The sequence below is a fragment of the Nothobranchius furzeri genome, chromosome 6 (genome assembly GCF_043380555.1).
Source record: "Nothobranchius furzeri strain GRZ-AD chromosome 6, NfurGRZ-RIMD1, whole genome shotgun sequence".
NCBI lineage: Eukaryota > Metazoa > Chordata > Actinopteri > Cyprinodontiformes > Nothobranchiidae > Nothobranchius > Nothobranchius furzeri.
This window is the reverse complement of record NC_091746.1, coordinates 39,899,236-39,915,489: the sequence shown is the minus strand read 5'-3', so window position 1 is coordinate 39,915,489 and position 16,254 is coordinate 39,899,236. Positions and strand designations below refer to the sequence as shown.

General features: G+C 40.2%; 1 protein-coding gene across 1 annotated transcript; it reads right to left on the bottom strand.

Annotated features, from left to right (window-relative positions):
* Positions 1-843: 843 nt before the first annotated feature.
* Positions 844-10,314, bottom strand: ddx56 (DEAD (Asp-Glu-Ala-Asp) box helicase 56). Its single transcript, XM_015975505.3, has 14 exons — positions 10,183-10,314; positions 9,449-9,610; positions 9,183-9,337; positions 8,934-9,104; positions 7,441-7,531; positions 6,840-7,081; positions 6,573-6,701; positions 5,369-5,482; positions 5,190-5,284; positions 4,934-5,007; positions 4,608-4,697; positions 4,421-4,526; positions 3,232-3,329; positions 844-1,273 (listed from the first exon to the last, which is right to left on the bottom strand). Exons 1-14 carry the CDS (start codon positions 10,237-10,239, stop codon positions 1,190-1,192), a joined length of 1,668 nt encoding a protein of 555 aa, XP_015830991.3. The 5' UTR covers positions 10,240-10,314; the 3' UTR covers positions 844-1,189.
* Positions 10,315-16,254: the final 5,940 nt, after the last annotated feature.

The window sequence follows — 16,254 nt, the reverse complement described above, 5'->3', positions numbered from 1 at the left end:
AGGTTCAAATCCTGACAGAGGCCCTTTTGTGGGGTTGCATGTTTTTTCCAGGTTACTCTGGTTCCCTCCCATTTGGTGACTCGGGAGTTGTCCCCAGGTGGGGGTGGGCTGTTTCATTTGAAAAATCGTGTGAATGCTGCACATCTGGATCAGGCAGAAGAGACTTTATAAACATCTGCCAGAAACTCAAGGTACAGTTGTTGAGGTTTTCACGTCTGTCACCATTTGAATCGAATTGAATAATTTATGGAATATCATTCTTCAGTATTTAAGGTACTGAGGATAACTGTGGGGTCTCCACCAGCTTTGAGATGGGACAGAGATGGAAGTGGTGGTTCCTTTGAGGAAACTGAAACGTCCTACAGCAATAAAAGCCTTTATGAAGCGTTTCCTCTCAGGACCGACACAGGAGCCTGAAGGGATCCTGTTTCTCAACCCAGGAACTCTTGTACCGCGAGTTAGAATCCTTCAGCAATGATGTCTTGCCCAACAAAAACACCAACTATAATATATGTCATGTTTTTTTAAACAATAACAAGATGTAACTGCCATAAAACACAAACTGTGTTGACAATACATTTAAATGGGCTCAGCAGTAAAATCCCATCAGGGTCCTGATGGGATTTTACTGCTTGTGCTGTTCAGAGTTTTAAAGGTTTAATGAAGAAAGCGGACCTTTTCTAACCCAATCTCAGAGGGCTTGTTATATATTATCTTCAGCTTCATTTGCATCTGTTGATGCATCCGCTGTTTGTGATGCTGAGGAGCAAACAGCTGTTCATACAAGTGGCAGATTATGGAAGTATTTATGGCTGATATAAAACATCAGACACTTCAGATTTAGGGTGCTTTCTGAAAACTCCATCCTCAGATCAGGAATGTTTTTATTTCCTTAGAGAAAAAAACTGTTTAGATTTACACAGATTGGGAAAACAGAAACATTCTAATTATCATTCAGTAATATATCCAAAACAGATACATTATACCAAATTTAAAAGTTTGTGTTTATTCTTTTCTTTGGAGGGTTAGGGGTTTTATTTGTCAAGAACAAAGTTCTCTTCAGTCCTCACAAGTGTCTGTAGTCCATTACCTTTCATGGTAAATAGTATAAAATGTCCACCCACTGGACCCAAACTGTCCTCCAGGTGGACATGTCTCTTATTTATACCATCCAGGACTCTAGCTCCAGCTAGGATGGGTCCGCTTTGCCCGTTTTGTCTTTCCTTCCAGTGTACCGGAAACTCTTCAGCGGATTCTTCCCTCTCACGTTCTTCTGCCAGGGACAAAAGGAATAATTTAAATCAAATCCAAAAGCTAATGAAATTCAGTTCTTCAGTCAAACTTGACTAAACTTTATAAATATCTGGGACAAAAATATATCCATTTAAAAAATAAATAAAATAAAAACTGCATTTTTTTATTACTTCTTAATGAATCAACCATTTATTTTTTTATTTTTACATTTTTTCAGTAGACAACAACAGGGAGCCTAAGTCTCCTCCCCTTCCTGTTGGCTCATAAGTGAACGGGCTATAAAAGCTATCCTCTAATCCGCTTTGCCCAACGGCCTGATTCACACATTTGATGTACTTCAATTTAAATGAAACGTAATGATGTGAGTTTCGACTCTCTCTGTCATGCCATTTGAGATTTATTAGCAAACATGTAAAACATTTTTAAAAGACTGCAAATCAGACGTTGATGTTACAGACGTCACAGCAGTCTCTACTCCCCAGAGTAGCTGCTACTTACCACATGGCCACATTTAATGCTGCTTTTTTCATCCTGGTTGAAGGATGCAAAGCTTGCTAAACTAATTTCTATGTCTGGTTTGATTACATCAATTTGGTGAGACGAACATTTGTAGTCCTCTACGTAGGGCTGCTCGATTATGGCAAAAATAATAATCACGATTATTGTGACTGAAATTGAGATCCCGATTATTTAAGACGATTTTTCAATTTATGTTGATTTTATTTGTTTTTATTCTGTCATAAAATTGCTCAGGGCACATTCAGGACAAAATTAAATAAGAAACAAGATGATCACTAAAATAACTCCTGATTCCCAGTATAAAAAGACCAATATACTTATAGCTCATAGTTTATGACCCAAGGGCTACAGACCTTGGTTTAACTCATTTAAGTCTAACCAGTACAGACCCAAATACCAATATCTTGCAAATACTGACAGCAAGAATTATACAGTGGCATTTATAACAAATAAATGCAAATAAATTGATGTTCACAAAATGTTGCATAACATTTATGTAGTCGTGTCAAGGTGCTGTAGGAGAGTGCACTAGCACCGTGTCCTCAGAGAGATTAGTTATTATTTATCAGCGTGAGGAACTTATTCTACCTTATTTATAAACTATTTATTTACAGGTCCATCAGTTAATGTAATAATTGTCCCAACCACAGCTGCACCCCCCACCCCCAACCTGCTCTCACGGCAATCAAGGGCAAGATGCACGTGTGTTTAGCACGCCGCACACGCACATTTAGCCGTTTTTTGCGGCTCAGGAGTCCGCAGGTACGGTGTGTGTGTCACTCACTCTGGTTACTCCAACAAGGAGCCGGCTCTGAGAGCCGTTTCTTTAGCGACCAACACATCACTACATCATTCCCTTTCTAATGTCCTGAAGAACGGTCCGGAGCGGAGGCGGAGTGTTTAGCTAACCTGCAGGAAATGTCGACGACAGTTATCCAGAAAGTAGCTAAGGGTTACCAGAGATGTTTCTGAGGTGTTCGCTAGGTACTTTTAGGATTAAAAAGTCAAGAAGGGGGTCTGAAAAGCTGCTAGAAATAGCGTCAAAGTCGATAAGTGGGAGGAGCGCTTCATTTGCAACTCAGGGCAGCGCAAGTGGGAGGAGCAAATAATCGGCTTGTTTTGTTTTTATAATCGTTCAAAACTCAGATCGTATTCGTGATTAAAATTCGATTAATTGAGCAGCCCTACCTCTACATCTTCTCACACATAACCTAAAGTAACTTTTGCCACCTGTCAAAATAAGCACTTTCTTGGCATTAATATGTGTCTAAAATTCATGGACATCCAATGTTAACTCCATGGCACTTATCAAACAAGCTCAGAAAACAGCTTTTATCCCTCCATAGGCTCCCATTCATTTTTTTGGCGGTAAGGACCCTTAGTTCAGAAGTAGATGGGCGTGGCTTAGGCTCCCTAAAAGCTACTCTGCAGAGGCAGACTGAGACACTTGAGTCTAACCTTGAAGCTGCTTTGGACGACTCCCCCTGGTTTGAATTTCATCCTCCTCCTCCTCTTGCTCGACAGCGGGTTCACTACGCCCTTCAGGGTCTCAGGAACTGCAGATAAGAAATGTATGATTTAACATTTACAGACATTCTCTTCAATGATACTGTGGCTAAAACAATGGTGGCACTGAAGCCCTGCAGGAGCTCTTCACTAATGGCAGTCTGAGTCTATTTTTAAGACAAGCAGAGGCCTTGTGTTCAAACATGGATTTCCTACTAAAAGATGGCGTACGTGCTAATCAAGACAACGGCCTAGACTCAGACAAATCCAGAGTGCATGATGCATACGTATGGATCCAAAAACATTCCCATTGTATTCCAAATGTAATTCTCCTCTCTGCTCATCAAAAAGCACTATACACTGGAATGGAGTGAAGGTACATAACCGGAGTTGGAGACCTTTCATACTGCTTCTCTCACTCACGCACGCACGCACGCACACACACACACACACACACACACACACACACACACACACACACACACACAGACAGCTGAGTGCGCTCATCCTTGCGCTGCTGCAGCTGGAGCGGCAGCTTTGAGCTGCAGTCAGAGGACATGTTTACTCCCCAGCATCCAGACTGATAATGACTTGTGCATGTGGGAAACCCCTGCCAGCTGATTCTACCCGCCAATCAGAGGCTCCCCCTAAAGGTAGGCGTGAATTTCAGCTGGCCAATCAGTCGGCAGCGGGTGTGTTGTGTCAGTTCAGCCTAAAGCAGACTGCCGGAGGAGGAAGTCTGAAAAAATGAGTCAGTTGAGCACTGAAAACACCCAGGCGTGAACACAATATACTCTACAAGGATGGGTTTGTGCCGGCCCAGATGCGAAAGCACCACACGACTCTAGATCCAAATAAGAAATAGACTACAACAATGAGCTCTATTTATAAACACATCAGGTCACATGTTAGTGTAAACACTCTTATAAATGAAAATCATCTTGATTGTTTAAACTTGTGAAAACCAAACGCAGTATCTTAAAATCAATCCTAAAATACACAGGCGACCGGTGGAGGATGGAAAGTATCTGGATAAAGTTCTAACGTCACCTGCTACCCAGACAACAGCAGCGTTTCAGCTTAATTTCTGTACAGATTTCACTCAAAAAGCTCCCCCCCTTCATAAATATCTGTGTCTTACTGAGATAGTCAGGTATGTTCTTTAGATGAGGCTTGATGACAGCAGGATGAAGGTCTTTGTCGTGTCTGAGCAGCTGCAGGTCTCTGGGGTTGTCTTCAAAATATGTCTGAGGGACAGCCGAGCTGTTCAGTCAGAACACGTGACGTCTGAACATTTTCCCTCCGACTTCCCACAGAGCGGGTCTCACCTTAAGCTTTTCAGAGTTCAGCAGCTCTTGTTTGATCTCCTTTAGCCTGGCCTCCCTCACAGCCTGCTTCGTCACAGCCCGCATCGCATCCTAAAAACACAAAAAAACACCTCACTAGGGGGTAGGGGGTAACCCCTGTTGCTAATAAAACTGTGATTTAAGTAAAAAACTGTTCAAGTCAGAGAGTGTACTACTTGATGGTAGTAAATCTGCTTTCAGCGATTACACATACTTTGCTTTTTAAGCATCACATTCAGCAGAGAGCAGGTGTGACGAGGAGAGAGGATTGCACCAGGGGGTGCTGATGAGTGATGTATAATACTCACCCTGCACCTGTACCTGAAGCCTTCAATCTCGTCCATCTTAAACTCGTACGGCTTGAGAACAGGGTCAGCTGAATCTAAACACAGAACACTGTTAACTTCTCTGTTGGAGGTGTAGAAACATTAAACACACACTTCTGTATAATACACCCTAAACATGCTCCACATCTCTGCAACTGCATCAGATTTTCTGTGTACTCTAACTGAAACAAGAATGAAATAACTTCACTGCAGAATAAATTTCGTATTTAATGGTTACCTCCACTCAGAGCCTCCTCCACCTGGCTCAACAGGTCCATCTCAGTGTGAGAGATGAATGACAGCGCGGTGCCCGGGTTGTCTGCTCTCGCCGTCCTACAAACACAAAAACCAAGTTCAGTTATTAGAAGTATAACAGGATGAGACTGGGAGCACAGCAGGTGTTTGAATCATACCAACCTCCCAACTCGATGGATGTAGGACTCCACATTTGTGGGAAAGTCAAAGTTGATGACATTGGAAACACTTTGAAAGTCCACACCTCTGGAGACACCATATTCTTTATCTTTGGCCCTTTAAAAAGACCAATCAGAAATAAACACACCCAGTTATAAACCAGTTAGTTTAAAGAGCAAGTCACCCCCAAATCACCTTTTTTTTTTGCTGATAAACTATATAAATGAGTGTCTGATCGTGCTGTGCACACATTTAGTCAATAATTTGGCATTTAAGTGCACCTTAGTTAAAATTTAAATATTCTACCTAAAACTGTCAGTGTTGTGCCCTCTTCAGGTAAAAACTCTGCACTGCATTTGAATTTAAATCTGCCAAGTATCACATGATGTCAGCTGATACCATATGATGTCATAATGTCATTGTGAGCTTGTATTTGTGTGTATTTGTTAGCAGCTCCACCCTCTCGGTCTGCCAGGCAATAGCATTTGTTGCATTTTTCAAACAGGAAGTGGGAGTGGAATAAGATTCTGGTAGGGGGTGACTTGCTCTTTAAAGCAACACTCTAAGTTGTTGCTTTCAAACTGGTTTCAGTGGTTCTTGAGCCATGAACCTGAGCAACTTCACATTGGACAGCACTCTGTAGCCCCCTGCTAACCAGAAACTGCTCGTAAGAACATGAGTGGGAGGACTCTACGGCAGTAGCTGTTTACAGTGCCAGTTGCTAAAATAAAAGGCTAGCAGTTAGCTTTTTCAGTTCTCCAACTGTGAATAAAAAATAAAAAGAAAAAAACTTTTTTGTGAGCATCATGGTGGAGCCTGGAAGTAGAAGAGAGTAATGTGTTTGGAGGTGAAGCAAAGAGCTAAAACCAGAGTGAACATCAGCATGGCCTACGCTTGTTTGAGGGAGCTAAAGGAGACTACAGAACCACGGACTGACTATGTGGATCTTTTTATTTTGTTGCTTATAAAGAATCAGTTGGCTTGTGTTTGTGATCTTTACCCAAGACAAACGTAGTGTGAGGTGATCTGTATGTCAAATACACACACACACACACACACACACACACACACACAACAATGGTTTAACATTCATCTCAGTCTCTGACTTTTTATCAGACCCCACACCCAGAAAATGGCTGCAGGCAGAAAGTTCTAGATCAACTAGTGACTCCACCCCCTTGCCCTAAACATCAATGACCCGACTCACTTTCCTCCCTTTTCTTTGCTCTTTTTCTTCTTCTTCCCTGAAGTCGTCTGTGAAGAAGCCAAACTCTGCTCATCTGTGGCAATGATGATGTCATAAAAGCCCTGGTTAAACTGGGTGATGATGTGACACCTAAAACGGGAAACAAAAGTTTGGACTCTATTTGATAAAAAACTGTATCTGAACTTAAACAGATGCCACATGTGTGCGTGCTGTAGATGGCCCGAGTGTCCTGCATCATGTTGTCATGACAAACTCAGTAAACCTCACCTGGACTGGATGGGCAGCTCAGAGTTGAGGACACAAGCAGGGATGCCAAACTGTTCCAGGAACAGTTTGAGTCTGTAGCTTCGATCCATTGCTCCCACAAACATCAGCGTTTTTCCTCGAACCAGCTGCAGTTTCAACAGCGTGTAGATGAGCAGGAACTTGTCCTCTTCTTCACATTTGATGGTGTACTGCTGCAGCTGACTGCTGTCTGGGAGCTGAGAGCCCTGAAGTTTCAGGATCACCTGTGGGGACACAGATCCAGACGAGAAGACAACATTGAACATGTTAAACAGGTTGGAATGGTGGGCAAAAGGCATCTTCTTTAGATCTGGGAGTATCACTCTATCCTGTAAACATGTATCCAAGTATGAGTGTTTAACTCACACCATTAAATGTGTACTTTTAAAAATACTTCCTCACTACCAAGGTCAGATTTTGAGGTAACATTTTCTCCAGATATCAGATATCCATACCATATTCAAAAAGTGATTTGAAGGGAAAACATCTATAAACAGATCAGTGTCTGAGAAAAGCTTTGGAGGTTAGATTTAAGCCAGTAAAAACCACGTTTCATGAATGTTGAGCACAAAAATAATGTTACAGGATTGTGAAGCAGCAGCTCCTTTAAAGCCTGGACTTCTTCTGAGAAAGTAGCCGACATGAGGAACGACTGGTAGATCTTTGGCAGATGGCTGTTAAAACACACAAGAAAAAAAATAAATAAAGAAAAAACACAAGATCCATCATTCTCTCTGAGCATGGGTCTGTGTGACATGACACAATATATCAGATGACTAAATTAGGATTATGGGTTTGTTGGATAATCTATGCAGTTTATGGTAGAATTCAGTCATGACGGTCAGAAATAAAAAACCAATGGGCTTGTTCTTAAATGAGAGGTAGTGTTAGATAATTTGTTCATATGCAACCAAACACATCTAGCCTAAAATCTAGACTGTCATATTTTTCTCAGCATATGGGATGGCTTGCCAGGCGAACACATCTGGATTTTCTTAAATTGGTCATACACTTCTTTTTTCCCAACACATTTGCAGTGGTAGGAATGAATGCTAACCAAGTAGTTTTTTTGTGGGAAAAAGGCCCGGGGTTTCTATTTCAGGAAGTAAAGGTTAGTGAGAGGAGTAGGGAGCAGAAGACAGCAGGAGTTGGAGTCTTATTTCATGATATTTGGACATCTTTCCTCAGAATGGCTAACAGCAACGTGACTCTAACACTGACTCTGTTTGCTGTGCAACATTGATGTTTTATCTCCGCAAATAATACAAGCCTGGAGGAGTTCTGCTGTGTGGTGGAGTTGCTAATGCTAACACCTAGCTTCTACTAGCCGAGATGAACTCCGCTCTCTCCTGGACATAAAACCAACAACAGCCTTCCACACCAAGATGGGTGAGTCCATGAATACAAGTTTATAGTTTGACGTAGATCTGTGTGGCTTTTTAAATAATCAGAGTGTTTACCCATCTGCTATCTTTCCTTCCCTTTGTAGAAAACTCACTTGTAAGGGGAGAACATGCAAACTCCATACAGGCGGATTTCAAAGCGGTGACCTTCTTGCTGCGAGGCAACAGTGCTACCATGCAGCTCACACTAAGTTTATGGCTGAACAAAGTCTAAACACTGTTTTTAGTATGTTTTCTTAACCAGAACCACAAGAAAATATGTCATGACCCGAATTGAAAGGAAGTGAGCTAGCATTAGCCTTGCTTTAGCTAGCCTTTCCATTTGACAACACATCAGGATTTCTAGAAAACACAGTATTGCTTCACGTCATTATCAGGAAAGAAATGACTTTGGCCAGGAGATTTTCATATTAGGCAACTGTAAAGAATACGATTTTATCAAACACTTTACTAGACATCTACACAGCAGCAAATGTATGCATAAAGTAACTGTGATGCATGAGGAAAAAACCAACATAACTCTAGAGATGGCTGGGGTCACAGTTTAAACAGATCAATTGAATAAAACTAGTGAATAATTAAAATACATCTCATAACAACGACATGTGTTCATCTTTAGTACGCTCTTACTGTGTCTAGTGTCTAATTCCATTCCACACATGTTCATTCTCACCACAGTAAGTTCTTCAAGTCTGCCTCAAAGCCAAAAGAGAAGAGCAGGTCAGCCTCGTCTACGACCATCATCTCTAGGCAAGAGTGCAGAACCAAGTTCTGAGCGTTGAGGTGTGCTAACACACGGGATGGTGTTCCTACAACCACATCAGGCTTCTCCATAAGGATGGGTCTGCCCAGAAACAATATTACATGTATAGATTTAACATAAATGCCCCAATTATGTTCAGCATTACAACCACAGACTAACCTCTGTGTCGACACATCCGCTTTGCCTGATATGTCTGCCACTCTGACGTCTCGTGAGCAGTAGGATGTTAACTGTCTCATCATGATCTGAACCTGCTGACCCAACTCTTTGGTTGGTACCAGAACTAGAGCTCTTACGTCCTGCTCACGAACACACTGAGGAAAACACCAGACAGGGTCAGATGGACTGAAAGAAGAAGCTAGTGTTGATCCATACAAAGGATTTCATTTGATCTACATAAATCGTTGCTACTGCTTGTGACCCACCTGTTTGGAGGCCAGGATGCGCTGTATGACGGGTATAGCATAGGCGGCAGTCTTTCCAGATCCAGTCCGAGCACGGGCCAGAATGTCCTTGCCTTCCAGAGCCAGAGGGATGGCCTTCTCCTGGATCAGAGTTGGCTGAGACCAGCCCAGATCTGCAACCGCCTGAGCAAAGACACTGAATTAACGTGGTGCTACTCAGAATATAGTCAGTTTCTTCTTATATTTTGTTTCTGAAAATATGTTAAGTGTTTAGCAATCAACTAACTAGTTTGGTAAAGCCAATAATATCCGCAACTTCACGAAGCAGATAAAACAGCTCTTTGAGCCTATGTTGTCACTAAAACGTAGCGATGGCAGATAAGCACATGGAGTTTAAAGTCCACATTATCCGATTTAAAAGTGAAATAAGTGAAACTTTGGCAGATGATTTTACCTTTACTGCAATTTTCCTTTTGGGGTTCACTACAGAGTGTGCAGTGCAATTGTTAGATTTATGGCGTTGTTTATAAATAAAGCAATATAATAGAAAGTCCCATAAAATGTGATTTATTTTAGTTTTAACTTCTATTTTTACATCTACGTTAGCATAACATGAGAAACTGATAGAGCCGAGACAAATTCGAATTGTTGTATCAAATTCTTCTAATATCTCAGGTTTTATCTTTCAGCAAAGAGTCCAAAGTTTTACCAACAACTGGGCTTTGGTTTTCTATCAACGTTAGAGGATTAGCTACCTTTAAAAGCCGGTCGTCTAGACCCATTTCATGAAACTGTAGCATCTCAGCAGCCATCTTTAGTCCACATTACACAAGCACGTGCGTCGATTACAGATGACGTCATGTCGCCTTCTCGGTCGTCGCTTTCTCGGTTCTATTAGGTTGTCACAATTGCTACTCTTGTTCGTTTATCAAATTTACTAATTTCGACATTTTCATTATTCAGACAAAAAACCTTTTTATTTGACTGAAATCCTTAGGTTGTATTCATATTTCTGACACATGATTTGTATTTAATTTGACCAGGTCTTTCTTGCACCTTTGTATTTTTTATGTCTCAGATGCTAACTTGTTTGAATACTTTGGTCTGGCTAAATTCTTCAGAGTTTTAATTTATTTATTTAGCCTCTTCAATTCTGTGGCATGACAGCGAGCAGGCGAGAGAGAGAGAGAGAGAGAGAGAGAGAGAGAGAGAGAGAGAGAGAGAGAGAGAGAGAGACTGCAGCTGTATACATAAGGTTTTTGACTATTATTTTAACATTTATTTTTTCCTCAATTAATGTGGTTTGAAATGAAAACAGCCTGTGTGACATGGATGTGCATCCTGTGACTTGTGAATCCTGAAAGAGAAAGAATAAAATGTGCCACAACCCTATCTAAATAAGTTCACTTATAGTATAAAAGTAATTAAGTTTATACTTTCAATATCAGCTGTTTTTCTGTTTAGCCGTGATACACTTATTTTCTTAAAACAATGTATTTTTAAGGTTTTAATGAAAAAACACATTCCAACATGATGTGGTTGGATTTTGTTTTGCAGATTTTAATTTTTACTTTTATTTGCTTGCCTTTATTATTACGTTGTTTTAAAATATTGTCCAGATTTTGTTTCTATTTTAAAAAACAGGAGCTATTCAGTACACATTTAAAAAAAGCACTGAATTAATTTATTGTTTAAATCATTTTAACTTTTGGAGTTCAGACCAACAAATAGAATACCAGTAAAGCAAATTAAACTATTGCAACATCAGTTTTTAAAATTATTATTGATAAACCACGTGCAATCATACCTTATATCTATAATAAAACATAAATGACAACTGTTATAAAAATGATCATTATTTGTTTTTGAAAACTGACTCTAGCAGGAGCCTACTGATTTATTTCAACAGAAAAAAATCAGACACGCTCATTTCTTATGTTTACTGCAATTGATGCAATTACATATGAACCTGACAGCTGAATAAAGGTTGAGTAAAAATATCCTTGTAGTTCTGCTTTGGTTAGATGCATTTTACTGTTGTTTTTGTCACCTGTGGTCTCTGATTTTTTCTGTAGGACTGCAGGTGTCCAGGGTCAGGAGAGGCTTTACCTGTTGGTCATCCTGGGAGAGAGGCCTTCTGCTGTCATCATGTTAGTTATTTAGCTTTTTGATATTTGAACACGTTTATTAAAACAAATACTAACTGATAACTCTTTCTGGTCATTGATTTTATCACCAGTTTTATTATTACAGATGTTTTTGAACATGTTACATGAACAGAAAATAAAAAGATGGTAAGGATACATTATTTATAATACGTTACACTTATTTACAGATCAAAACCAGTATGGACCAGTTATGTACGGTTAAAGCAGGATTAACCCGAGTGACTCTTCCTGGATCATTTATTTAAACTGAGTGAGCAGGAAGTCTTTTATCAGTGCAGCTGGAACTGCTGCAGGAGGATCCAGACGTGGATGGAGGGCTGGAGCAGACCCATGGCTGGACGTTTCTGGCCAGAGGAACATCATACAGGACGGTCTGCAGAGAGAGCTTTGGGACGCTTCCTCTCACTGTCCACTCCATCGTCCATCAACAGGGCCTGCTGGGCTGGCTCAGACGACAGCTGTTACATCTCTGTGAATTACTTGCCTGTTTACAATAGTGGTGGTCTGCTGGTACCTCCTCCAGGACAGAGCACGACTGACACACACACACCTTCCTCAGGCTCATCCTCCAGACCCAGAACTTCAGGACAGATGCAGATGTGCAGCACAGTGCATGCTGACCTGTAATGATCAAAAAAAGGTTTTTTTAAATTGAAAAATGTAAAACAAAACATATGACCTGCAGTAAACTGGTTCTGTTCAGTTTAAAGAAAAGCAGCAGGGAAAACTACAGAAAATTTACATTCCAAGACAAATCTAATCATTATTAGGCTTAAGTTGAATAAAAAAATGCACATTGAAAACACTTCAATGCTATTTTATTAAAAGCCAGTTTTTAAAAAAAAAAACGTTTTACCCCCATTTGATGCAAAATAAGTTCTAAGGTCCAATTTACATTAGAAAACATCCTGTCTGCATTCAACATTTATAATGTATTTGGTTTATATTAATTACCTACATGTTACTACTCTGTAGTAATGTGTTGTGTACGTTTAACAAGTTCATTCTGTAGCTTAAAACATACATGTGTTGTGTGGTGGGGCGAGTACTCTTCATCTCTATAACATCTTTGAGCTCTTCATTTCAGGAGAGGGAGCTCACCAGCTGCAGGGTATTAGCAATCAGCGGCAGATGCAGCTTCTCAGGTCATCTGCAGCAGAGCTCTATTTAAGAGAGGGAACCACTACACTGCACTGGATGATTAACTACTCATGGTAGTATTTTGGCCACCCGTTCTAGGTTGCTTGGTTTCTCAGTTGATGATTGACTTGGAAAATCTCTTGGATTATTCTTGGACTCTTGTGTTGGATTTTTTGGACTCAAGTTTTGTATCCTCTCTCCAGGATCACTGGACAATCTTCCCTGACGCTCTGGGTTTGTTGGATATTATCCTCCATCCAAGAAGCAGAACCTTACTGGATTACTCACCTGGAAAGAACCATACCTTCCTGGACTTCACAGTTCGCCTCTCCTCTTATTCCTCTGCCACCCTGCCTGGCTCCCTCTCCTGGACTCACCCTGTCACTCCACCTGCCCTCCTCGACCTCCTCGACCTGCAGAACTTGGACTCTCTCTGGCTCCAACTACTCTGGGTTTATTCCAGGGACACCTTTTGTTCGATTCCTTAAATAAATCATTGTTTTGACCCCCCCCCCCCCCCCCCCCCCCCGTCTTGTGATGATTCTTCATGTCGTGGGCTAAACACATTCCCAGGAACATGACAACATGAAACGATCTAAAGTTGACATGTAAGTCCTGAAAGCTTCCAGAATAAACAAAATTACTTTACTTGAAAACGGTTGTGAACAAACGCTGCTGATGGACGTAAAGCTGCTGTATAGCTCCTTAATATTCCTTCTCGATTTTCGCTAGCTTTAACATTTTTCCTTTGCGTGTTGCCACCACAGATGTGACGGGACCTACGGACCACCGTAGAGGTGAAGGCTAGATCGTCCGAATTCAGAGCCGCTGGGTTCTGGTAGCCTTGCTAGACCAGCGAGGACCCGTATTCGTAAGCATCCTACCCGTGGATTCGGATCATCAACATATAAATATTTCTGACTCGGACACACCCATAGTGTTGCAAGGTGTTAGCATTTCCAGCAGCAAAACCCTCGACTGCTGTGGTGGTTGAGGGTTGGCTCTCTTCATCCAGATCCATAGGTTTTAGTGGGTCTGAGATCACTTCCAAAGATTCATTCGTTTCTGACTGAACCTGTGGAAATTTGGGCAACAAAAATCGATTCATTTTACCACTAGCTCTACCTGTGTGTGTGTGTGTGCTCTGTCTTCTCGATCCCCAGTGAGTCGTGGAGGATGGCTGCTTATACTGAGCCAGGATTCTCTGGCGGTTTCTTCCTGTTAAAAGAGAGTTTTCCTCTCGACTGTTGCTTTATGCTTGCTTGGTATGAGGATTGCTGTATAGTCACTGACACTAGTCAGTGACTTGATGCAATTTGCTGGGTTCCTTATATAGGAAACTTTATTTCTGATTGGCTTAATGAACTGACCTGAATTGGAATTTTTATTATGTGAAGTGCCTTGAGACGACTCTTGTCGTGATTTGGCGCTATATAAATAAACTTGAATTGAATTGAATTGAACCTTTCACTCGATCGCAGGTGGAAAATGGGGTCAAAGGTTAACATCAATTTCCTGTTTTGGTTTAAGTTTTTACTATCTATATGATAATTTACAGATTATTTTTGTTTTGTATGTTAAATATTATCACATCCACACGTTAAATTAAAATTAAATTGTAAAAAAAAAATCTAATATTTACTTGGGCGTGCTATCGGGGTGCAATGACTACTCCAGGGGTAGCTATAGCGCCCCCTAGCGCTGCCACTGCCTAGGTTACAAAGGAGTGGCTTCATAAGAAGCATTTCAAGGTCCTGGAGTGGCTTATAGTCTCCAGATCTCAATCCTATAGAAAATCTTTGGAGGGAGTTAAAAGTCCGTTTTGCCCACCGACGGCCCCAAAACATCACTGCTCTAGCCCTCCCACTGTCTTCATGGGTAACCCCATGAGGAAAGTTGACCTCTGGGCAGGATTGATGGTTTATCCCTTGAGGTCCACTTGGCAGGGGTGAGGAGTTAACCCTCCCACTTTCCACATGGAGAAATGGGCCAAAATACCAGCAATAGTGAGTGAAATCCTTGTGAAGACTTACAGAAAACATTTGACCTCTATCATTGCCAACAAAGGTTGTATAACAAAGTATTAAGATGGACTTTTGTTATTGACCAAATACTTATTTTCCACCATAAGTTGCAAATAAATCCAAAACAAATCAGACAATGTGATTTTATAGTTTTTCTTATCTCATTTTGTTTCTCGTGGTTGAGATATTCTTGTGATGAAAATTACAGGCCTCTCATCGTTTTGAGTTTGTAAACATGCACAATTAGAGGCAGACTAAACACTTTTCCCCCACTTTATACATAAAAGAAATATAAAAGTTTTAAAAATTGCAATAATAAGACAAAATATCCAGGAAAACACACAACAGGAATAAATAGTGTTAAATATTAAAAGTAGATCAATTACTTTTCTTACAGATTTGATATTTGAATGCTGATTACTTGGTTACCATGACTACAGTGCATTTGAAATTGAGTTCCACCCACTAAAAATGCCATCTTTAATGTTGAATTAAAAATAAATAAGATAAAATATCAATGCCAAAAATCATTATAACATTCAAACAAAAAATCTTGTTTGAAAGATATAAATTATTGAGATGTATTATTTCAAAAAATCCAAAAAGCTGTATACAGGTGTTGATGCAACAAAATTCCCCAGGAGGGATCGATAAAGGTAAAAAGTAAATAAATAAAATAAAATAATAAAATAAATGAATGAATAAATACATAGATAAATAAAAAAGGGTCAAAAGTGACTATTCAACCATTAATAAAGAATTATTTTTATTCATGCATGTGTGAAAATGCCTCTATTTAATTAATTAATTAATTCAGACAGCCTGCCATCTAATTAACCTATTAATTATGCGCATATTTAATTGATCATTATGACAATGGAAGAATAACAAAGGGAGCAGGACAACCAAGTGGGCGGAGCCTAGAAGTCTTCTTCCTGATGAATTGCTATGATGACATATCAAAGGGAGATGACATCATCAGTATCAGTGACACAGACACAGACACATCGGAACCCTTGAGAAGCCAGTTCAGTTGTATTCTGTTGCTTTAGACTATCACTCAGAAATCAGTTTCTTATCCCTGTTGTGTGATTTAAGAAGCAATACTACCCGGGAAAGCTGTTAGTTTAACTTATCGAGACTAAGGGCTTAAACAAAATGTTCTCAAGTATGAAAATGATGAACTCAACATGGAACTTGAAGAAACAAGAGGATTTTAGACAGTGTAATGAAACCATGTTTCTGGGAAAAACATATTTCCCTAAGCAAATTGAAAGAGAAGACAGATATTGTGAAACACAGGTGCCATATTATCGTGGTATAGAAATTGATCCAGTGGGACAGACTGAGATGTCTAGAAACCTGCATCAGAAATGTGTGGAGAATGAGGGAAAATGGAAAAAGGAAACTGATCAACTCAAAGCACAAAATCATGAGTTGAGAATGAGTCTTGACCAGGCCAAGCAGGATATTGAAGTAATGAGAAGTCGATTTT

What these genes read in the sequence shown, in the direction of transcription:
- ddx56 (XM_015975505.3), bottom strand. Translation starts at nt 10,239, where the DNA reads ATGGCTGCTGAGATGCTACAGTTTCATGAAATGGGTCTAGACGACCGG. An exon ending in TGAACTCTGAAAAGCTTAAG is followed by an intron (nt 4,527 to 4,607) that starts GTGAGACCCGCT and finishes GCTGTCCCTCAG; the next exon opens with ACATATTTTGAAGACAACCC. An exon ending in TCGTCCAAAGCAGCTTCAAG is followed by an intron (nt 1,274 to 3,231) that starts GTTAGACTCAAG and finishes TGTCCCTGGCAG; the next exon opens with AAGAACGTGAGAGGGAAGAA.